General features: G+C 34.3%; 1 protein-coding gene across 5 annotated transcripts in view; it reads left to right on the top strand.

Annotated features, from left to right (window-relative positions):
• The window catches only part of ADAMTS6 (ADAM metallopeptidase with thrombospondin type 1 motif 6), a 186,750-nt gene that overhangs the window by 141,652 nt on the left and 20,062 nt on the right, over nucleotides 1-25,036 (top strand). For 4 of the 5 annotated variants that reach the window (XR_014794870.1, XR_014794871.1, XM_084882164.1 and 1 more), the window contains 2 exons: nucleotides 14,057-14,186; nucleotides 22,760-22,964. Coding sequence is in view for 3 of the 5 variants with exons in the window: in XM_084882164.1 (XP_084738290.1) it covers nucleotides 14,057-14,186; nucleotides 22,760-22,964 (335 nt within the window). In the remaining 2 variants the exon portion in view is untranslated. Of the gene's footprint in view, nucleotides 1-1,065; nucleotides 3,190-14,056; nucleotides 14,187-22,759; nucleotides 22,965-25,036 lie in introns of those variants that run through there. The other variant, XM_084882166.1, reaches the window with a different exon arrangement.

Raw genomic sequence — 25,036 nt, 5'->3', positions numbered from 1 at the left:
CAGTACTGCCTTTGAGGTTGATTGAAAGTTTATTTATTTTTCAAAGGATTTACATTCAGATTCAGATACCTCTGGAACCATTACTAACTCACATCTCTGCTATTAATTGGCTACTAGTTGACTATACTGATTAATGAGGTTTGGGTATAAGTATTTGGAATGAGAAAGTATAGAGGATCATCAGAAAAGGGAATGAAAAAGGTGGCAGGATGCCAATTAATTTCATAATTTGCTTGTGTGGGCATTGGCCTTGGACATGCATTTGGAAAGATTTTTTATAGTTCAGCTTATTTGCATGCCTTATTTTACTGGATGGGTCACTTATAAGCCTCTAGTTAGTGCTTTTAAAATGCACTAAAATTGTGCTAAATATCACTTCTTGGCCTTTTGGCTAATATCAAGTGAAACTGTGCTAAACAGATTTTGAAAGCTCGTTCTTCTAATTACAAGTTTTGTGGTACTTATAGAGCTAAAATGCGTAAGTGGACATATATTCAACTTTAATTTAGATCTATAAGTTAGAATATAAGATGCATATGATTCCTGTTTTAACTCAATATTTATGAAAACTAATAAGAAACTTATTTTCTCTTTGTGACTTATAGTTCTAATCAGAAAAATTCTTCTATTGTTTTAGGACATTTTTGTTTTGTTTGTTTTGTTTTTTTGATAGAGGATGAATCTTCGTAAAATGCAGCAGTATTAATCATAATTTTCTATCTTTCTGAATGTACTCTCGCATCACACTATTCAAATTATTTCCTTATAACCATACTACCTCTTTAACACCTTCTCTTATTTAATATAGCCTTTAGGCTTAAAGCAAAACCTCTCCAAATCAACAAACTAATAGTTGATGCTGTAATTGTTGCATTTAACTTTGTACCTATTCTGCCACTAAACAAATCTAAGGTTACTTCCTTTGTGGTGCAAAGAAAGAACAGAAATACATATTCATTTTGTATGTAGTAGTTTTAAATTTATACTCAAAATATATACAATCTTTGTCCTGCGATTCACTTTATTGACACTTCTGATTACTTTTCCCAAATTGTTTTTTTCTAGGGTTTTCTTTCTTCCTCTTTGTGTAGAAGTACAAAAATTAAATACCAAAGAACTCAATTTGAAACCTGAAAAACACACAAAGGCATGGAGGCTGAATAACATGCTACTAAACAATGAATGGGTTAACAAGATCAAGGAAGAAAAAGATACCTTGAGACAAGTGAAAAGGAAAACACAATGACCCCGAATCTGTGGAACACAGTGAAACAGTTCTGAGAGGAAGTTCAGAGTAATACAGGCCTACTTCAAGAAATAAGAAAAATCTCAATATAGTCTTACACCTGAAGAAATTAGAAAAATAACAACAAACAAACCCAAAAGTGATTAGCAGGAAGGGTATAATAAAGGTCAGAACAGAAAAAAATAAAAGAGAGTCTAAAATAAATACAAAAAAATCAATGAAATCAAGAGCTAGCTGGTCCTTTGAAAAGATAAACCTTTAATCGGACTCATCAAGAAAAAAAGAGGATCCAACTAAATAAAATTACAAATGAATAAAAAGTGACAACTGACACTACAGAAATACAAAGATTTATGAGAAAATACTGTGAACAACTATATGCTAACACATAAGACAATTTGGAAGAAATGGATAAGTTTTCTGAAACATACAATCTTTCAAGACTGAATCAAGAAGAAACAAAATCTGAACAGATTACTACTAATAAAATTGAATCAGTAATTTAAAAAAACTCTCAACAAACATAAGTCTTGGCCTGAATGTCTTCACAGATGAATTTTACCAAACATAAAGGAGAATTAATACCTATCCTTTTCAAACTATTAAAAAATTTGAAGACAAGAGAAGACTCCTAAGCTCATTTTATGAGGCCAGCATCACCCTGATTCCAAAATCAGACAGAGACATTACAAAAAAGGAACATTATAAGCCAATATTCCTGATGAAGATAGATGCAAAAATCCTCAACAATATTTTAGCAAACCGGATCCAGCAATACATTAAAAAGATCATATTACTATGATGAAGTGGGATTTATTCCTCGGATGAAAGTTTGGTTCAATGTCTGAAAATCAGTTAAAATGATATACTATAATATATAAACAAAGTGAAGGATAAAAATTATATGATCATATCAATAGATGCATGAAAAGCATTTGACAAAATCCAGCATTCATTTATGATAAAAACTGTCAGCAAAGTGGGAAAAGATGGATCATACCTCAACATAATAAAGACTGTATATGACAAACCCACAGCCATCATACTCAATGGGAAAAAGCTAAAAGCATTTTCCTTAAGATCAGGAAAAAGACAATGTTCATTATCACCACTTTTATTCAACATAGTTTTAGCCACATCAATCAGATAAGAAGTAGAAATAAAAGGCATCCAAGTTGGAAAGAAGGAAGTAAAACTGTCATTATTTGTAGATGACATGATACTGTATATAGAGAGAACCTTAAAGATCCACTATAAAACTATTAGAAGTGATAAATAAATTTAGTAAAGTAGGATAAAAAATTAATATTCATAAATTAGTTGTATTTTGCACACCAATAATGAACTATGAGAATGAGAAAGTAAGAAAGCAATCCCATGTACACATGCATCAGAAAGAATAAAATACCCAAGAATAAATTTAACCAAGGAGATAAGAGATCTGTACTTGGAAAATTGTAAGACACTGAAGAAAGAAATTGAAGATATAAATAAATGGAAGCATATACCATGCTCATGGATAAGAAGAATTAACATCTTAAAATGTTTATGATACCCAAAGCTATCTATAGTTTCAATTCATTTCCTATCAAAATACCAATGGCATTTTTCATAGTACTAAAACAAGTAACTCAAAATTTATATGGAATCACAAAATATGGCTACAAAATAATTACAGCAAATCTTGAGAAAGAACATTGTTGGAAGTGTCATTCTACCTGATATCAAACTTTACTATATAACTATGTAATCAAACAGTATGTTGCTGGCATGAAAACAGATACGAGGATCAATGAACAGAATAGAGAGCCCAGAAATAAACCCACACCTATATGATCAATTAATATATGACAAAGGAGGCAAGAATTTTCAGTGGGGTAAAGACAGTTTCTTCAATAAATGGTGTTGGGAAAATTGGACAGATACATGCAAAAAGAAAGAAACTAGGCCACTTTCTTATACCACATACAAGAATAAACTAAAAAATGAATTAAAGACTTAAATATAAGATCTAAAACTATAAAATCCTAGAAGAAAACAGACATAAACCCTAACATTGCTGTTAGTGATTTTTTAAGGATATATCTCCATGGGCAAGAGAAACAAGAAAAAACAAACAAATGGGACTCTATCAAACCAAAAATTTTTTGCACTGTACAGGAAAACATGAATAAAACTAAAAGATAGCCTATTAATTTGGAGACAATATTCACCAATGATACATCCAATAATATCCAAAATTTATAAAGAAGTCATACAAGAAAAAAAACTCTTACAAGTTAACACCAAAAAACAACACCCAAACAGTCCAATTAAAAAGTGGACAGAGGACCTAAATATACACTTCTCCAAAGAGGACATACAGATGGCCAATAGTTATGTGAAAATATACTATAATAATCATTAGCTGTCACTAGTCACCGAATTAAAACAATAATGAGATATCATCTTAGACCTGTCAGAATGGCTAGAATGCCCTGGCCATTTTGGCTCAGTGGATAGAGCACCCACCTGTGGACCAAAGGGTCCCAAGTTCAATTCCGGGCAAGGGCTCGTACTTTAGTTTGCAGGTTCCTCCCTGGCCCAGGCCCTGGTCAGGGCTCATGCAGGAGGCAACTGATCAATGTGTTTCTTTCACAATGATGTTTTTCTCTGTCTTTCCCTCTTCAACTCTCCCTAAAAATTAATGAAAAAATTTCCTTGGGTGAGGATTAACAACAAAAAAGAATGGCTATCATCAATAAATCAACAGACAACAAATATTGGCGAGAATGTGGAGGAAAGGGAACCCTCCTGCACTTGTTGGTAGGATTGCAAATTGATGCAAAAACTATGGAAAAAACATAGATGTTCCTAAAAATATTAAAAATAGTGCTACTTTATAACCCAGCAAGTCTATTTTGGGGTATTGACCTGAAGAAATCCAAAACAGAAATATGCATTCTTATGTTCATTGCAGCGTTATTTACATTAGTCAAGATCTGGAAGCAACCTAAGTATCCAGCAATAAATAATTAGATAAAGATATGGTATATATACAATGGAATATAATTTGGCCATAAAAAAGGATGAAATCTTGCCATTTGTGACAACATGGTTGGACCTAGAGGGTATTACGCTAAGTGAAATAAGTCAGACAAAGACAGACAAATATCATCTGACTTCCCTAAAATGTGGAATTTAAAGAACAAAATAAATGAACAAACAAAACAGAAGCAGTCTCATAAATAGAACAAGCTAATGGTTGGCTATATAGAAGGGGGTGTAGGGAGTTGAGTGAAAAAGGTGAAGGGATTAAGTCATGGGGTTATAAAGTACAGCCAGCATAGAGAATATAGTCAATAAGACTGTATAGTGCCAGACTTATTGGGGGCTCATTTTGTAAATTATATAAATGTCTACCCACTAATATAAAATAATATCAAATGGCAACTGTAATTGAAAAATTTTTTAAAGCCACCTCAATTTGGTCAGGTATCTGCTGACAAACAAGCATCTCTCTGCTAAATATTTGTTGCTGGATAGCTAAGGCAAAAAGAAATGTTACATCTGTGCTTAGATTGAGGAGGAGGAAGACGGAGACAGGTTTGTTTTTAGAGGCAATTTGTTTTAGATTTTTTTTTTTAATGTTTTAGCTTTTAAAATTGTATTTAAATTATTTTTCATTTTTCAATTACAGCTGACATATAATATTATATTCGTTTCAGCTATACACTCCAGTGATTAGACGCATTTAACTTACTCAGTAATCATCCTGATACATCTTCTACCTGCCTGACACCATACATAGTTATTAGAATATTATTGACAATATTTCCTCTGCTGTACTTTCTATCCTCATGATTATTCTGTAACAACCAATTTGATTCTGTTTGAAGATAAAGATTTTTCTTATATATACATACTATGGGTTATTCAAGAATGTTTCTGATCAGTTGTCATTGACCATTTAAAATAGTATCATTACTTTTATATTTAATTAGCCTAATTAATTTTTCTTGTATGTTTGATGCTTATTTTAAATAAGTGATTTTTCATTTATTATTCTTTTGTTCTGGGTGTCATCTTAAGCCTTGTATGTGTGTGTATATGTGGAAATTGCTTATAAACTTAAAAGATATTCTTTCTGTGTTTCTTCTTCCTAAGTAAGACATTGTGTGTGTGTGTGTGTGTGTTTTTAAGACATATTCTTTTTATTTTACTATTTGTGATTTCACCTGATTCATCAGTATTCTCATAAATATTGAAACTGGTCTCTACGTCCAACCATGTTGTCACAAATGGCAAGATTTCATCCTTTTTTATGGCCAAATTATATTCCATTGTATATATACCATATCTTTATCTTTTAAGATGCTTCATATAGTTTTACAACTGTTATTTTGTATTCTTCTGATTTAGGGCCATATCTTTCAAACTGCATCATGGAGCTTCAGGACACTGCAGAATATTGTGCATTTTCAATGCAAATACGGTCACATCAGTTGTATGCCACAGACTATTACTATTAAGTTGTTTGGACCTAACTAATTATTAAGTAAAACTCTTCAGTATTTTTTTCTGCCTTGCTTCTGTGAAAAATTTACTGAGACCCTAAGGATGCTGTGAACCAAGAAAGTTTAAGAACTCTTAATTTAGGGTAAAATGAGTGTCATTAATGTTGAGTAAACTGAATGTCGTTAAAGTTGGATAAAAATTAGTCACCTCGCTTCAGTAGACATTGAATTTCATTTCGGAAGAGGGAAAAAAGGCATATAATTTGTTTCTTCAGGGTCCTGGTGGTGTTCGGAGTTTAAAAATCAGATTCTTTTAATTAAGGAACTAGAGATCTTAAATAACATGTGATTTCTCCTTCAGATCTGTATTAAGTATTTCTGCTGATGTGCCTTCTTGAATATGTTTCCTTCCTTTGTCTCTGTTAGTTCAGTTTAGGAGTTTAAGATTGGTGGATGATTTAAACAAAAAAGAAGAAAGGGAAAATAAATTATATATTTAAAAGGGCCCCTGATAGCAAATTCCTTTCTGCAATTTACTACCTAATGAGTTTATGTAATAATCTACACTATCCATTTTTTAATAACATGTTTTTTTTCCAATGATTTTAATGAATCTATCATGCAGATTGATAGCCCCTTTGAAATGTTGGCTATTTCTACATTGTTTTTTATGGAAACATTATAAGTTCATGTTATAGTTTATTGTTCTCAAGAATGATACAACATAAACATAATATACACTTAAAAGTATTGCTAAGTCATTCTAAAAATAACACATTTAAACTTTTTTTTTTTTTTTAAAAAGCAATTATTATTAAAAAATATATAGAATGCAACCTTTAGGCCACTACTAATATCTGCCTGAAAGAGTACAGCTCTCAAAGTACCAGATAAAACAGAGGCAAAAGCTTTGCCTTTTCAGGTCATCCTTTTAATTTCTTTGCTAGTTCTAAGTACCTAACATATTTACCATCACTAAGAGTGGCCAATTCACTATTAGTGAATAAAAGAATGTGCTTCAAACAAAGAAGGGTTTTGAGACTTGATTTTTACAAACATAATAACAATAATAAGGACTAACAGTTGTCAGCTTATAAAAGACATCTATAATGTGACTTTGGAACTCAAAGTGGAGGATCCCAAGTGAAGCAGATGGAGGAAAACCAATCCAGTTGTTTTATGAAGATTCAAAATAGACTTGATTGAAATTAAGAGTTAAAGACATAAAAAAGTTGAATTCTATAATTAAGTTTGCTTCTCTTTGATTTAGGAATTACCATCCGAAAGTTACTTTCAGTGTCAAGTAAAAGATAAGAGATGGAAATTTTAGTTTGAATAATTAAAAGCCCTTTATTTATCATCATTCCCACCCCCCTTAGAAAAAAATCATTATGTAATTAGTTTTTAAGAAAGAAAAACCCTATGACAGTTATTTTCATGTGAGGTTTTATAATATACCACTGTTTGAAGCTATGAGGGTTCTTTTACATTTGATTCCTATATATTCCAAATGTAGGCATAAAACCTACTTAATAATACAAGTTCTTTATAAAAAGTGACTTGAATTTTCAGGGAAGAAAGATTTGCATCCAGCTTCATTTATTATTTCCTATTATGTTCTTGGTCTTTGAAAAAGAGTTTTTGTAAGACTGGACCATAGTCTGTCATTGCTTTGATGGTGGCATTCCCCCATTTACTCTCTCCTACATCCCCTTCTTTCAAGTAGTTTTTAGCATTGAGTAGAACAAAAACCCTTTAACATAAGGAATTAGTTGTACCGGGCATTATCATAGGGCATCTGTGATCATCCCAGCTCCTAAAAGCATACCCTCTTGTAGCCATCAATTACACCAGGCTCGGTTTTCAGGCTACGTGCCCTTCTCTAGGCACACTTGTGCTCTTGGCTGGTTCACACTCCTGGAAGTTATTATGCTTGTTCACTTATTTGTTCATAATCATTATCTCTATTTCTATTTTTCCTTAAGCATATGGCTTTCCCTACATAATACACTTTTTAAAAAATTCATTGAATTTTCCTGGGTATTTTCAATATAACTTAAGCTTTCTAATGTCTCGTAAAAAGTCTTACATATGAACATTGCGCCTGATAACCTGACATTTTTTTACTGTTTACCCTGAATATTGTGGCTTGCATTTTCTCTTAATGTTAAGATTTATAACTGAAGGCAAGAAATCTCTTGCTAATCTAAAACATTTCCTATTTTCTTTCCTCTTTCATCTCATTTCTGTTGCTTTAGAGATTATATTTTTTTCCTAATGTGATTAGGGCCTAGATACATATTCACGCACTGAAAAACTTGGGTAAGACTGAAACCAAAGTTTAAGTTCATTCCTATTGTATTAATGATGTATGTGTCACAGATCACGTTACACTTGACAACATTTTTGTCCAAAATATCATTTTTAACAACCATAACATATGTACCTTTACAAGTTATTATGCATAAAATACTTTTGGACAAAAAAGAAAGCCTTTTATAATGGTAAGCATCACCATTCCAATTTTATAGAACCTTGTGATATTACTATACCCATTTTTTTTACCTGAGCAAAATGACTTTATTTTAGAAGCTATAATATAAATTGTAAGAGAAATCAGACATCAATAAAACAAAAATTAAATTTAAAAAATTAGACCTGAAAGGGCATTATTTTATTTTATTTTTTAGATAAGGTGACTTCCATAATTATAATGGTACTTGCCTAATCTTTTCTCCTCATTTTAATGTCATCTCGTTGAGGTCAAGACTGTCTCACTTTCTTTCCCCCCTATGATAAGGAACAAACCATGCCTTAAACATGGTAGGAACCCAGGGAGTTAAATTAAGCTAGACACTTGCCATGGAAAAGATTACTGTTCATATATAATGAGTAGTAGGAGTTCCCTCCAGGGATAGTATGTTTTCAAATGAATGCAGTAAATGTGTGCTCCACCCTACCTTACCATCAGTAAACACAGTCGGCTCTAGAAAACTACAGTATTTTTAGAGCTGCATTTTTCTTTTCTTAATCCTGTTCCCTCTGGACATCTAGTTTTGCTAGGACAAAAGGGAAGACACTAAAGAGGCAGAGAAAGAAAGCCTTTGAACAATAAAAACCAGCAGGAGTCTCATCAGAAGCAGGAAGCATATGGGTGGAGCTGATTGGTACCCTGGATGCCAGCTGTTAGATCCAAGGCAGATGGGCTTTGCTCTGCCCTGAAAATGCTTGTGTCTGGCCAACAATCACACAGCACAACAGCCAGATTCCAGCAGTGAAAGGCAGAGGAGAGAGACTTTTTTTTTCTTTTTTTTTTTTGTGGCATTGGTTGCTCTTTGGATGATATCTGCCCTGAAGACTTAGATTATGTTAATATTGCTAGCCATAGGCTCTGTATACTGTGGTTATATAGTGTTGTCTTGGTTGCTAGCTACTTTGGGTGTTGTGGTTAAGCAAATTGTTGCCTTAGCCACCAACCACATTTTTTTAGTCTAAACTCTGACTTATTAACTTCTCTCCGCACCGCTTCCTCTTCAGAAAACTGCTGTGATATGATGTGCTATGCCTCTAGGTGAAATGATCTAGATGTTGGTTAGCCCATTCGTCCCAAGGATGCCTGTAAAGCTCTCTTTTACTCCCTCACTGACTCACTCATATGTGGTTATTGACTGTCCACTTACCAGCCCATCCAATGGTCTGGGACTGAAATCTGGGTCTTATGAGTAGATCTGAGAAGACGCAGATCTTCCTCCTGCCCTTAACCTTCCCTACATCATTCGTGGTTTAACACAGTCACTCTTTCTATTGATAGTAAAATTCAGGCGGTAATTTCTGTGTACTGAGTACTCTCTTTCCACTTTTAAAATGGCGAACTGCCCTGAGAAAAGCAACATATTGCTAAAATTATTATACATGAATTTATAAAATTAAGAGAGCGAGAGAGATGGGACATGAGGACATGAAGCAGCTTACAAGGGGAGAAGAGGAGGGACTGAAGTGGAGGTTAGAAATGAAGAGGACCTGTAGTCTCTGAAGTGCCCCCTGGGGATTGGCCCTAGGACTGTAGCTGCCAAGCAAAGATCCTGTGCTCTTCCCGGGAACCATCATATAAACCTAGCGCAAGTACAGCAGGTGAAGGGGTTCATCCCGGACTCAGTTGCTTCAAAATATTAAAATCATTTCTTGATGTGTAGCTCAGAACAGCGATTCAAGTTGAGTACTTCTTTTTCCCATTAGACGAGAACCTTGGATGGACAAGTGGATCATCTGTTCCTTTTAGCTATTGGCAGAAAGACAAATGTAAGAACTGACAAATTTAAATTTTCAGACTAAAAGAAAGGCTTATGTTTCCATGTTAAGAGTCATCATATTTGATTCTTTAAATATAAGTAAAGTAAAATTCTCTACATAAGATAGACCCATTTTAGAGTTCTTCAAGTATTGCTAATGTATGCCTTGTATTGCTAATGGCATTTTTATACTTAAATTTTATATTATAAAGCCATTAAATTTTTAAGCATAAAAGAGGGACTGCATTTAACAAAAGAATAGGTATAGAGTTTATATGCCAGTACCGTTAGGTATTTAAGGATAAATATAATTAGGGCAGTTTAAAATTTGACTAATTAAATTCTATAGAACATCTGAATATCTCGAGAGAATATGGATACTAAAAGCCACAAGAATTTTGTTTTCAATTAGGCGTATATTGACTGGTCATGTGGACATGTTTTTGGGTCCAAACTACAAATCTTCAGATTTAAAAGCAGAGTGACTTTGTGTAACTGGATGTAATTATTCTCAACAGGGTTTAAATAAACTTCTTAGCAATGTTTTACAGATTAAAAGAGACTGTGTATAAGAGGCTTGGTAATATAAAGATTCTAAATTCAGTAATTTCTCTTGTTGACTTAGTTTATACTATTTCCATAGGATCTGTATTTTCTAGTTTCTTTTTTTTATTATTTTTTTAATCTTCTACTTTCTAAAGTTAAATGCCGAATTTTTCTTAATCCAAAAGCATGTGATTAAAAATCTGTCCAATTAGGCACATTGGTTTAGAGAGTTATCCTGTTGCTATTCACTTAACAAGAAGAAAAATTCTGTAAACTCACCAACAAAGAGTGAGGGTAAAAATTGGAAGGAGACTTCTGTGCTGTCGGAGGAAGACAGTTCATTGTTGTGGAAATATTTGGCATAGATTGCTAGTATAGTGCTTTCTTGGCTATGAAATACCACACTGTCTTATATAACATTTTAGAAGAAAATTAAGAAAAGATGAATGTGAAGAAAAATGCATCTTCCTTCATACAATATGGAGTAATTTCAGCTGTTTATTCAAGGACTTAAATTTTTGCTTTACAAAAAATAGTATTCTAAAATTATGAAACTGAAATGCACTTCAAAATCCCCTACTTCTTAGTTTTTAAGAAGTCAGAGGGGCATGACCAAAATTAAAATTAAGTCAACTTGTAATTCTTAGCACTTAGGTATCTCACAAGAAGCACAGGGCCTTATATTAATAACTATTCTGTGTGAATGAATGAATGAATGAATGAGTGAATAACCTGCCGTCCACATTTAACTGGCATTTTTGGTTTATGTACTATATAATTTTAAACTAATTACCGGATTCCCACCAGAAACTATTTTATGCTTATTTTTCCCCAAAAAAAGTATTTTATGCAAAATAGCCTTAAAAGGAAAGGTTCACAACAAAGATATGAAATTGTGGATAATTTTTTATTTTGTTCTTTCTGGTTTTGTGTATTTTTCAAATTTTTAACAAAAATATTATATAGCTAACTATTTTCAAGATACATGACTAAAATCTATCTTAAAATGAAATACAAATTTCACCTCTCATATCTAATATCTCATCTGTGATATAAATTACAGAGGCCTTGCTTTTACATTAAAGCCTACTTTAAAAATTAATGTAATTATAGCCAAACAATGTGTCTAAGATTAACTTAAAGGAAGTAGACTTTTATCTTAACCCTTAACCTGAAGAATCTGAATTAACGTTACTGCCATATATATAGAGCAATGTCACTTCCATTTTGTAGTATCCTTTTCTGAAAAACAAGCAAGATACTAAGTTGAATGCCAACTTTCTTCTTGCAAGTATAATAACATTATTTTTATTATCAAACATTTATAATGTTGGGTAAAAATGTTATTCTAAGTATAATCATTCGGTTTGAATGATTGAACTAAAATGAGTCATGCTAACCAATAAAAATAACCTTGCTCTCCCTGATAGGAACTTCAACCCCGGTGTATGGGTATTCTGAGCCACTGTAGCAGTTGGTAGTTGAATCCTGTGACTAATAGACCTAGATATCCGCCCACTGGAATGACATAGCAGGGAGATATCTGATGAATATTGTGAAACATCTGTGAATGCGTCACAGCTATGCCTGGATGTGAATCATTCTTCCCTCAAAAATCTAAAGTTTAATAGTGAAAAAATTCCAAACTGTTATCCCATAAACTAAGATGTTTGGCCTATTTTAGGAGTTGGGAAGGAATGAATACAACACATACTCTAAGACAATGGTCGGCAAACTGCGGCTTGTGAGCCACATGCAGCTCTTTGGCCCTTGAATGTGGCTCTTCCACAAAATACCACATGCGGGCAAGTGTACAGTGCGATTGAAACTTTGTGGTCCAAGCCTGGGCGAGTCTGTTTTGAAGAAGTGGCATTAGAACACTCAAGGGGCCAAAGAGCCACATGTGGCTCGCGAGCCGTGGTTTTCTGACCACTACTCTAAGACATTTGTCAGTAAGTCATTTGGCTGTGATTTAAGCCTTTAAACTTAGGAGAGCCTAAACACTTGTTGAAGGTCATCAGGGAGAGTCGTGGGCCACTGCATGCAATAAAATATACCTTCTTCCATTGATCGCCACCAGAGACTACAGCACTTACCAGCTTTTCTGATGGGGATTTCTTATCTTTAAATTCAACTTGGTTAAAAGTGTGCAAAACATGATGGAGACACTCCCACCTCACAAGTCCATGACTCTTACGGGACCTCGTGGGAGCATTTGGTGTGCAGCTCTTTCAGTGACAGTTTTCTTTACTGAATGATCCCATTTCACACTGGTTTTCCTAATTTGGGATTAAACTCTTTTCTTTAGGCTACTACTAAAAGTAATAGAAATAAAGCAAAACTGGAGGTTTGTGTGAGGCTAGCTAAATGTGAAGCTGTGATTCCCTAGGTACTGCTCATGCTCCTTTTACAACTCTTTCTGGGGAATGTGGCCTACCTGGTTATTGAGACAGGGTGGTGAGTAGGAGCATAGGTTAGTCTGCTTTGGTTCCAATTCCAGGAGCAACCTGCCACCTCAATAGCAACTGAAATATTTGTCTTGTCATTTGACCTTTTCTCCGACATTTTGATATACTTACCTTTGCTGCTTTTGATTCTTCTTTTTGAGCCTGTATGAAGTCTATTGACCAGGGATGTTCACAAATAACAGTGTGTTTGTGTGTGTCTTTGTGCTTTGTGATATGTGAGCAAGTTGTGGTGGATGTCTTTGCCAATAAATAACAATCATACTTAGAAATTTATATATTTTATGAGAATGTTTTAGCTGTGGCAAACATTTATAAGAGTTTTTAAGAATGAGATAAGTATTTTGTAAGTTCAGATTTTTGTGGGATATGTATATATCTGTTTGACAATGGTATAATCAATGGGACAAACTCCATTAAAGTAGATTAACGGGTTATAATCCAGAAGTTCTCTGCAATCTTTAAATTATAGACTTTGTGGGCTGTTGGAAAAACAGATCTGTAAATGGAAGAAAATAATGAAATGTGTGAATGTGATGTGCTACTAACAAAGACTAAATTAATTGGTTTTGTCCTACAAAAAATCAAAAAGTAAATGCATCCCCATTGTTTTGTTTTAAAATAGATATACAGCCATTGTTTTGCATTGAAATGGATATTCACACATTTTATCTGATGATATTTGGGGGAAATGAAGATTTTTTTCTTTTTTTAAAGGAAAGCATGAAGAAGATTATACACATGGGAATATTAATTACTTAAAATCAGCAATAGTTTCTGTTATGAACTTGAAAACAGTCATGTTACTAAACATGAGAACAATAATTTTTTCCTAAATGTGCAGTATAATTACCAGGACTTCTCTCCCTTTTTAGAGAAGCAGTCAAGTGCTTTTGGAACAGAAAAGGCAGCAGCGACCCAGTGAGGTTGATTCCTCACCGAGGAGAGCTGTGCATACCTAACTTATTGGAAGGTAAACTGCTCTTCAATTAATTATGTCCTCCTTTTCTCAAGGTGTCCAAAGACAGGAGGTGGTCTGCAAAAGACTGGATGACAGCTCTATTGTCCAGAACAATTACTGTGACCCTGACACCAAGCCACCTGAAAAGCGAAGAGCCTGCAATATTGAGCCCTGCTCACCTGAGTAAGTAAAAGAAGATAATTATTTTCTTCAAGTGCAAAAAGAAAAACATCGGGTGTTCACATTTGAAAACATGTACTCATATTATGTGATTAAGTTAAACAGAGAAAAGGGGATAAAACATCACAGCGGGTAGAATTTTGATGAGCCTTTCAATGAGCAAAGATGCCTGTTTACGCACAGGATTCCGTTAACTCCTCTAATGCAGGAACTTCAGTAGGCTGATCCTGGCACAGTGCTGGAAACTATCATATTTCATCAATTGCTAAAGCACACATCTTTTCCTATTTTAACATCTCTGACATTAGGATTTAACTTGCAACCGATTGTGTCTTACAATAATAATCATTTTCTTCTTTCATTTTTTTCATAATTTTTTAAAATATATTTTTATTGATTTCAGAGAAGAAGGGAAAGGAAGAGAGATATAAAGAGAGAGAAATATCAACGATGGAAAGAATCATCGATCTGCTGCCTCCTGCACGCCCCCTACTGGGGATAAAGCCTGCATCCCAGGCATATGTCCTTGATGGGAATCAAACCTGGGACCCTTCAGTCCACAGGCCAAAACTCTATCCACTGAGCCAAGCCGGCTAGGGCTATTTTTTTTTTCTTTCTTAATGGTACATAAAATAATGGAATATGAGATTCAATAAAATATAGTAGATAAAATGTGCAGTTCAATATTTTCCAGGTATTTATTCTAAAGGTCTAAAGACTTCGAACATGGTTTTAAAAATATTCTGCATCGGAATATCAGTGCTTTAATTTCTGGCCCAGTTTTAAGTTCTGTCATCCTAGGCATCTTGTCTTTGGAGTTGGACACAGAGGTGTAACTTCAGCCTCTTTCTGCTGATGGATGTAGTCATCAGAGCTCACTGTAAAGGGAGGCACAAGGAGAGAACCATTCATCTTAATGATGACTTTTAAAGAATTACAACTTAGAAATATGAGATCTCCTGTTAGTGAGCCACATTTTATAATCTGTAAGAACACAAAGGTTTCTTGTTTGAGCAAAAGGCAGTGACTGTGTGAAAAAAGACAAGGATTCTGAGTTGATTATGCAAATACTGATCTTCATAGGGATTTTGCCTGTTTTACAACTGCAAGACAAAGCCTGTGTCAATGGCACTGCATTATTGTTGCAGAGTAACCATTATCCTCCTGGTTAACTAACTACTCCAACATGAACTTGATAAAGAAGGAGAGAGTAAGCAAATGAATTTATATGCCCCAGGATCTAAGTAAATTCTTTTTTTTTTTTTTTTTAGAAATGATTCTAATTAGTTACAAAAACATGGGACTTACAATGAGTAAGGAGTTCAGGTCCCATTATAGTTAAAGCAAGATGTATTTCTCAATATTTGTTTCAAAGCCGTAATGCCTTATGAACTTTCATTATCCAAACTCAATATTTGCCTGAATATTTGATGTTCACTACAACTCATCTCTTGAAACTATTCAGGGCAGTGGCTACCGAATAAGGACACAGGGATTCTAGAGTGATAGAAGTTTTTATTTTAAGAATTTAAAATTTTTATGTCTCTTCTTTATGAAATATGATCACTGTCATTTTTTCCTTAACATCCAGACATGGGAAACATATATAAATATGACCCATGAGATGTATTGTAAAGACAAGATATTTAATGCGTTTTGTTGTTTTTTTTCCACTTTCCCTCTCTTTTGCCAATTACAAGTTTATTTCAAAAAGAAAAACTATATAAAACAAAATGATGCTCAAAAACCTTGGGCTAAATTTTTAAGTTTTCAGTAACTTCAACATATTTTCATATAATTATGAGTCTCAACCCATCAACTTAATTCCCTGACACTCAAGATTTTAAGTATTATGTTTGGCATTTGATCAGCCATTTAAGGCATCTGAGTGGGTCTGGTCACACCTGTTCTATTTTGGCCTCAGCTTTTTTATTTGTTAAAGCTTAAATGCTATTCAAATGTCCTTTGAGATTTCAGTGGTTGGTCATTCCATCCCATGTATTTTAGGCTTGGCTATTACATGAGGGGGTATGTGTGTAACACTTTAAGGATAATTGGCTTATTTGAATTGGCATACATAATTAAAATTAGATTTTCTCTTTTTGAATTCTGAAAAAAGTTATTTATTGACTTTAAAATTTGAAGCTGAGAGGATGGGATTTGAAAAAGAAAGGTAAAGAGGATATGAGAAGAAGAAAATTTAGGCTGACAGTTTTTTTGAGGTGGGAGAATTAAAGAACATCTAAAATATTACTCTTTGTTGGTTCATTTTTTTCTTAATTCCTTTTAAATTTATTCTTTATTCCTTTGAATTCAGATTGTGGGGGGGGAAAAAACACCTCTAAGTCTTCAGAATGGTTGTATATGATTCTCAGTAGACATCGGTATTATAGAGATAAAAATCATAGGAAGACTATTGAATTCAGTAAGACTTTATTTTTTAAAAAATTTTAAAATATTTTTTGTTGATTTTAGAGAGGAAGGGAAAGGGAGAAGCTAGAAACATCAATGATGAAGAGAATCATTGAGTAGCATGATCCTTCATGCCTCACACTGTGGATTGAGCCTGCAACCTGGGCATGTGCCCTGACCAAAAGTTGAACTATGACCTGCTGGTTCATATTGGTTGATGCTCAACCACTGAGCCATGCCATGCCAGCTGGGCTGAATTCAATAAGACTTTAAATGAGTGTGGAAGAAAGAAGATAGGTGTTTTTTTTTTCAGATGATATGATAATTGTATTTTTTTTTAATACAGATTAAAACAAAGATTTTAAAATGCAGATAAGTAAAAAAAAATTAAAATACCTATAATACTTATAATATCACTGTTAATACTTTTATGTATATATTTTATGACGTTTTTTCTATGTCTGCATAGGCATGTGTATATAACACAATGTATAATAATAATGTTTATTATACTTTATAGTAAGTTCTCAACATTATTTTGAACATTAAATATCTTCTACTAAATATTTAGTAGATATGTCATTGTTTATTTAAATTAGCTTCCCACTATTAAACAATTTTGGTAGTGTCCTAGCTCTTAATCCTTTACAAAACCATAGTATTAAGCATTTTTGCTATGAAAACTTTGCTCTCTGTCAGTATGCCCTTATGCTACATGCATAAGAATAGAATTTCTGGTTCAAATAGAAATATAATTTAATCCTTTAGACACATTGTCGAATTGCTCTTTAGGAAAAAACATACTCCCATTAACAGTATATAAGAATGTCATTTCCCTAAACTGAACAACCCTGGATATTATTACTTTAATACTTAACTTTGACTATTTTATAGGGAAAAAAGCCTTGATATCTAACTGCTGTTCCACTTAGTATATCGGATTGCTGATGAGGCTGAACATCAAAATAAAATTGTGACCAGTGGCCATTACTTCTTTTTTTTTGCTTTTTCTCTTCATGGCCTATCCCATTTTCCTGTTGAAGTGTTATCATTTTGTTATTGATTTGTATGAGCTGTTAATGTATTAAGAATATTCACTCTTTTATCTGTGCTCCAAATAATTTTCCTAGTTTGTCATATGTTTTCCATATTATTTATAGTGTTATGATCTATTTTTATTTATGAGTTTTAAAATATTATATGGGAAAGCTCCCAAAAATATTTCTTTCATTAATATAATGTTTAGGAAGGCCTTATCCAGTCTAAGATACTTTCAAATTTTTTAAATGTACACTTTGATCTATCTAAAATGTATTTTTCTACTTTGAGGAAAGGATCCTCATTTATCTTCACATATTTTTGTTTTTTTCACTACCATTAATTTAAAATCCTAAATAGTACTTTTCTAATCAAAAACAATCTTTTCAAATAATGAAATATTTTAAATGTCTTTAAGTCACATTAGAGAGTTTATAAGTAGAATATTGAAAAACAAAAGGCTGTAGGATTTGTTGTATAAAGAAAATGCAGCGGACTAGAAAGACTAGATAAAAGAGACATTGGTAGAGAATTAATAATAATAACTATTATTATTCATCCGGAAGAAGATCTTGAAGGGCCAGAGAAAGCTTTGCTGGGGAAAATTAATGTACTCAGAGCAGCAATTCTTTTATAAGAAAGAATATAGTAATGAAGAAATTACATGGGACAGGAGGAAACATTGAATGAAAAATGGTAGAATTCATGACAAAGGTTGAAATAATTGGAAAAGGGAAAAGGAGGAGTTGATATTAAAGATATTGATAGGAAGCATAACTGATTGAAACTCCGCCTAAAATCGGAAGTAATGCTGAGTTGGAATCGGGAGAGAACGGCCTAGAGTTCAGTTTTGACCATGTTTTCTTTTAATAGTAAGTATTTCTATAAATGGCCACATGTGAAGAATCCTCATATACTGAATCTTATTCCAGTATGAAACTGTGGTCTTTAAATTGAGAAAAATCAGGAAGGTGAAAACAGTGGAGTGCTATACATTGTGGAAATACTGTGACCGAGCATTAGAAGACAGTTTTTACATAAGTCGAAACTGCCTTCTAATGCTCCGTCACAGTATTTAGTGTGGAAGGCACGGTGCTTTGGGCAAAATGGTTCCTTTTCTAAGGACAATCTAATTGGGTGAATTCATATAAAAATAATTACAGTACAAGACAAAATATGCAAAGAGCAATTAGAGAGTTATAAGCAAAAGTGCTAAAGGATTCTGTGGCTGGAGAGAGATTTTTACCAAGGGGCTAGGCTTAATTTAATGGTATCTTTTATGGTAGAAAGTTCAACAATTATTTGACTCATTGTGCCTCACCCATAGACAATTATAATTGGTTAAGTTTAGAAAAGATTCATCAGCGTCCTCTATAAAACTCCGAAATTTAAGACCTGGGAAGAATTATAGAAATCATGAAGGCCAACTCCTATCATTTTACTGATGAGGTAGCTGATCTCTAGCGATGTTTTTCCCATTATACCAGACATCACCAACTTTCTAAGTTACAAATCAAACGTCTGCTGGCATTTTAATACTTCTAATTTTGTTTCATCAACACATTCTCAATTGCCACAATTTCAGAGATGTTTATTACATTGATTTTTTTTTTTTTTTTTTTAAGAAAAATGGTTAGGGCATAGAGGCTTCTGCTTAATATTAGATTCACTTGCCAATTAGCTGAGGAAAGAACAATTTTTCTTTTTCTTTCTTTCTTTTTTTTAAACCAACTTTTTGTTTTGAAAATTGTTCTAAAATCCTAGGAAAGTTTCACTATTTACAAGTAGTTAATAGGTTACATACTTGAACCTCTCTGAGTAAAGATGTTACGGTCAAATTCTGAAGATTCTTTTTCATTTAGTGATGTGGTATTTATAAAAAGTTTTGATAACTAGACCCTTGACTCTGGGATAAAGGTTGGAAAACTTTAATATGCATTTCAACCTCTCAATCTCTTTCACTCATAATCCAGATATTTAATATAAATTTATTTTTATGTGCTCTGCCATTTCCCTTTAAGTTAAAAAAGCAAAAATAATATTCTGATTTTATGATGAGTTCTTTCTTCTAAAATATTCTGATTAACCAAAGTTGGGGCAAAGTTTTTTCTAGTGTCTCTCTTATTTCCTCCTCCCATCCATATTATTATTTGACCTGTTAGTGTACGGGTACTGCAAATTAAATTACATAGGCTGCACCAAACGCTTTTATTCCAGACACTCAAATATGAATCCACTCATTGTCAGTGTCTCATGGATATGAGGGTGCTTGTGAGGATGAAGACAGTTTGACCACCGGGTCTTCCGCTTAGAGAGAAACGGCTCCGGTGTTGTTCAGGCTATAACAATTCAGCAAGTGGCATTCCCAGAGAGAACTTTTGTGTTTAGATGGCTCCCACCGAATCTAGAGGAGGAAAAGAAGAAGTAGGGGGAATGTCATCAGAGGGTCCACTACGTGGAGAACGCAGGTGAAGAAAGCTGTCTGTCTTCAACTGGACAGGGGGGTGGAGACACTGAATCAATAGATGTAGTGGCAAAGCTGCAAAACTATGTAAATACTTGGAGTGTGATTTAATCCTTCAAAGAGACCTGGGGAGGGATGATTTTCTGAGCAATAAAGATGCAACAGGAATTGACTGTGAATCAGAGTTACAGTCAGAAGGGAAATAGGGAGGGTGGTTTATAACTTTTACTTTTGTGCATTCCAAGTTAAATGCTGGAGTGACACATCTCTGCTAAGAGATAGTTGGCAAAAAGGAGAGGATGAAGAATAAAAAGGCGGAGGTGGCCCTGACCTCGTGCAACAAAGAACAGCAACACCCCCTGAATCACTGCTGTTAATCTGGGCACCTGTGTTTAATTTGAGGGCCTCCATCCCTCTTACATTATGAGACCTAATGAGATCATGGCTGGAGGTGGTATGACTGAACATTTTGTGGCTGAGTATACACATTTCTGTTTTATCCCCTAATCTTGGTGATGAAATCACTGTTGCGAATTGAATCAGAGTTTCACTACGGCTGGCATGCAAGTTATTATTCTCAGTACACGTTTTTCTCTTTACCAAAAATGGTACAATATCTTGGGATCATGCTCATCTGTGGAAAACAAAACAGAAAGATGAAAATCACTTTAAATGTTCTCTGGAAAATGACTTAGAAAAAAAGGTTTATGTCAGATTTTTAAAATTAAAGATTAAATTATTTTTAAAATCAATTTTAGGTTGAAAATTTTTAGATTTTGACAAGAAGCTGAGAATCTGCTTAATTATGATACCCCTAAATGCTGGTTTCCCTCTATAAATAAAAATAATTCAAATGATAATAAGCAAAGGGCATTGTGGCATATTTGGCTAAATGCAGGCTCAAATTTAGGCTGCTGGTACTCGGACTTCACTAAGGAACCATCTTCCACATATAAAACTGGCACAATGAGCTAAAGTTGCTGAGATAGTGAGCAATTTGTTCTTAAGCGTTCAGACTCCTCTCTGGGTAGTTGCCCACCCAAAAGCATGAGCATATCCATTGATAGTTGCATGATTTGTAGTCATGGATTGAAGAAAATGCCTTGTGACCTCGTGCTTGTAACCAAGATTCTACTATTTAGCTGTATTAAAAGTGAAATTCAGTGGAAATAGCAACTGATGGGGAATCTCCTAGTTCCATCATTGTTCTTTTCTTGACTTTGGAGAACCATTTTCGTAACACAGGGTTTTATGTTCTTCTTCCCTAAAACAAAGCACGATGCCTTTAACACAGTAGGCATTCAGCATATATTTATTAAATTAAATACAACAATATGTCAGCCAGGATTTTGGTTGGAAATAATGCAACTTCAGTTTCAGCTAGCTTTAGCAGATAAGAGGGTTTGCTGGTTTATAGGACAAGTCTCAGGGGAACTACAGGAATGGACCTAGCTTGAGGCATGGCTAGAATCAAGAGCACACACACCATTAGGACTCTCGCTCCTCTGCATTCCTTCAAACCAGCTACCTGCTGCTCTTTAAGGCCACCTGCAGCTCTTACCTTTGTGCTCAGAAAGGAAAGGGGTTCCTTTTGCTCTAGTTGAAATATAAAAATTCTAAAGCCAAACTGGCATTGGTCTGATTTGCACCGTGATTCACAACCCTTGGACCAATTAATGTGTCTCAAAAGTGAGTCCTATGGAAGTTTTACACACACACTCACACACACACACACACACACACACACACACACACACAGTCCTGAAGTTATATGTATGAAAATTCCCTGATGACTTTAGGGAAAAGGAGTAATATACCCATAAATGGGAGATGTCCACCTTGTTAAGATATTTTAGGTTCTTTCCTCTTTAGCTGTGTCGAAGTTATTTTTAGGAGTAAAGGGGCTCAGGGCTCTGCACTGTCATGCCTTCAGGGTGGATGCCTGAGCCTCCTCTACCCCAATAAGGAAGGGAAGACTCTCTGTTTCCTATAGAGCCTGACATTCGTGTCTGGGAATCGCAACAAATCTCTAAGTTTTAGCATGAAATCCTCAATTGTGAGAGAAGCAGTCTCAGTGTATTAGTAATAACAGCTACTGTCGGAGGCCAGACCCTCTGTTAGAAGCTCTCTGTGATGTGCTAGGCCAGCTAGCGTTGTCTCCTGAAACCCCATTAGTAGCATGTCTTCTCTTTTCACGTTCACTATATCTTTGTGGTAACTCAAAGTGGTCATACAAAAAAAGGGCAAATGCAACAAATCAGGATTCCCTCTCTCCTATGAAGAGCCAGTCATTAAACATTTATAACACGTGACTGACAGCTTCATATATTGCCTTACTTAATCCTTTTAGCAGTTTCATAATTGTATCATTATCCTTGTTTTAGAAATTAATAAAAAAGGAGAAGAGTCAAAGAGGTTAAAAAATACATACTGCATTGCTTACTTGAATGTAGTTCTGCCTGTTCTAAAACTCATGCACTACAGTTTAGGAGGCAACTGACAGTGAGTTATTTATTCCTTAGAAGTTCTTCCATTTGTTATTTGTCACATCAACAACACTGAAATGTCAGCTGTTCTAGGAAAAGGATGTAGTCCATTTGACAAAAGTGCCTTCAGTCAGCTGAAAATCTCTTTTCTGGGTTTCTCCCATTTCTTGCTGCAGGTGGTTCATTGGAGATTGGTCGGAGTGTAGCAAGACTTGTGACGGTGGATTGCGTACAAGAGCAGTGCTCTGCATCAGAAAGATGGGGCCTGCTGAGGAGAAGACACTGGACTACAGTGCTTGCTTAACACACCGGCCCGCTGAAATAGAGTCCTGCAACAACCTGCCATGTCCGCCTCAGTGGGTGGCTTTGGACTGGTCAGAGGTAAGGACATCGGAAGCTGTATGTTTTGAGATGCCTTAACTATTAACATCAAAGCATTTCATATTAAGGACACATTAATATTAAGAGCATGTGAGCATCTTAGAACTCAATTAGTAAGGGGTTTAAACAGTGAATTTGGCCAGGTTATATTTTATTGCTGCTTATCAGGAAGTAAGTTTTTTGGGGTCAGGGAAATCAATGAGAAACTAGTCTGATTCTAAATAAGCCTCAAGTGAATTTGAAAGAATATTATAGTGAGTACTCCTCTACGTGGTTTTTTTTCTTTACTATTCTTGAACAGCCTCATAGGCTTAGAATTAGTGATGTATCTTCTTTCCCAAGTAATCTTCTAGCCTAATTACATAACTCAGATATGAATCTTTGTCAATTTATTATCACTTATTATACAAAGAGGAGAAATCTGGAGCTGAGGTGTAACATACCAAAAAGTCAAATTTAGATTCTATCAGTACCTCCATGTAAATGGTCATTGGGGAAGACCTGACTAAAATAATGTTTTTCTGGCAGCCATGAATAGAAAAGAGCCTAATATAAGTTAGAGGTCTCAAAAAAACACTCTCATGAAAAATGAGGTAAGAGGTAGAGTTCATTATTAACTCTTTATTCTGTAGGAGACATATACATATACACTCTACACCATTCTCCACATTTCCCAAAGGAAAGCTGAGTCCTTCTGTAGTGTCGGTTAACAGCAAGAAGGATGAGTACCTGGTTACATGGCTAATAGTCATTCTTCTGGTTGGCGAAACAAGATGCATTTCCTCTTGGAAACATTGTGGTATTTGTTTTAGATGTTTTCTATAAACCTCATAAATTTCTTAAAAAATAAACAACAGATTTGCTATTTAGAAACTTCTGGATGTAACTTTCCCCCTGTGACTCTTACTACTTGAGTGGCCTTAGTTTGCTAGAGGTATGGGGCTCACAGAAGGGTGTGGGAATGGAGATTTTGACCAGTTGTGATTATCCATGTACAATCTTTGGCAAGCATTTGGAAGTGTTTTCCCAAATTTCCTGGCCGTAATCCATTCTGCCCACCTAAATTTTAGTTGTGTTCCAATCAGATGTAGAGATATTCTTGGTGTTATTCACTCTGTGGTTATGAAAAATAGTATGAACTTGTCTGTTCCCTAACAATGGCTGAATTAACTCCTAAATTCATTAGAAAGGTAACATCCTTTGATAAAGAATAGACGTTCTGCAGAGTTGTACACATTAGTACTTCAATTCAGTATCCAAGACCCATATCCAAGAAGTCCATCAAGAGTCTTTGATTAATGATGATAAATTTGCTTTTGAAGACTAGAATCATACTGGGGAGGCCTGATGATTGACTGCAGCAGTTTGAGGGTTTCAGGTCAAGTCAGCAAGTATTATTGAGTTTTATTAAACACACTGGTCTAGTCACTATGGAGAATACAAAAGAATTTATAAGATTGGAAAAAGAAGAAATACCCATTTAATAACTGGAGAATAATATAAGGGACTATTTAATAAAATGGTGGATTGTATAGTATAAATCTGTAAGTGATATAGAAATTCAGAGTTGAGGAGGTCAGAATGGCCTGAAATAGGATTGGAAGGTTTTTCAGTTCTTGGGAATTGAGCTGAATGATGAGGGAATATAGGATTTGAAGTAGGAAAGAGAACTGGGAAACTAAAGAAGGTATTTCTGAGAAGAGAAACAATAGAAACACAAAGACCATGTAGGGTTGGAGAAAAGGGTTGGTTTTAAAGAATAAATGGATGATAAGATTGTCTAAAGTAGTGCTAGGTTATAAGAAGGCTTGAATACAAAGTTCTATACCACATCATTTTTCTACAGAAAGTGGAGAAAGTTGACAAGCTCATATGCAGACACTAGAAAAAAAATTGTACCAACCACTAGAACACCAAAGCCTTTCTCATGTGCAGACTCGTTTCACATGGGTCTCTTGACCTACCTATTTCTATATAATTGTATTTTTAATTACATTGAGAAATAGCTTATTATATTACTGTACATTTCCATTCCAAATAGCATTTTAAACTTTTCTTCCTAATTCAACCTA

This window comes from Pipistrellus hanaki (assembly GCF_964339955.1).
Source record: "Pipistrellus hanaki genome assembly, chromosome: 4".
NCBI lineage: Eukaryota > Metazoa > Chordata > Mammalia > Chiroptera > Vespertilionidae > Pipistrellus > Pipistrellus hanaki.
This window is presented reverse-complemented; position numbering and strand designations above follow the sequence as displayed.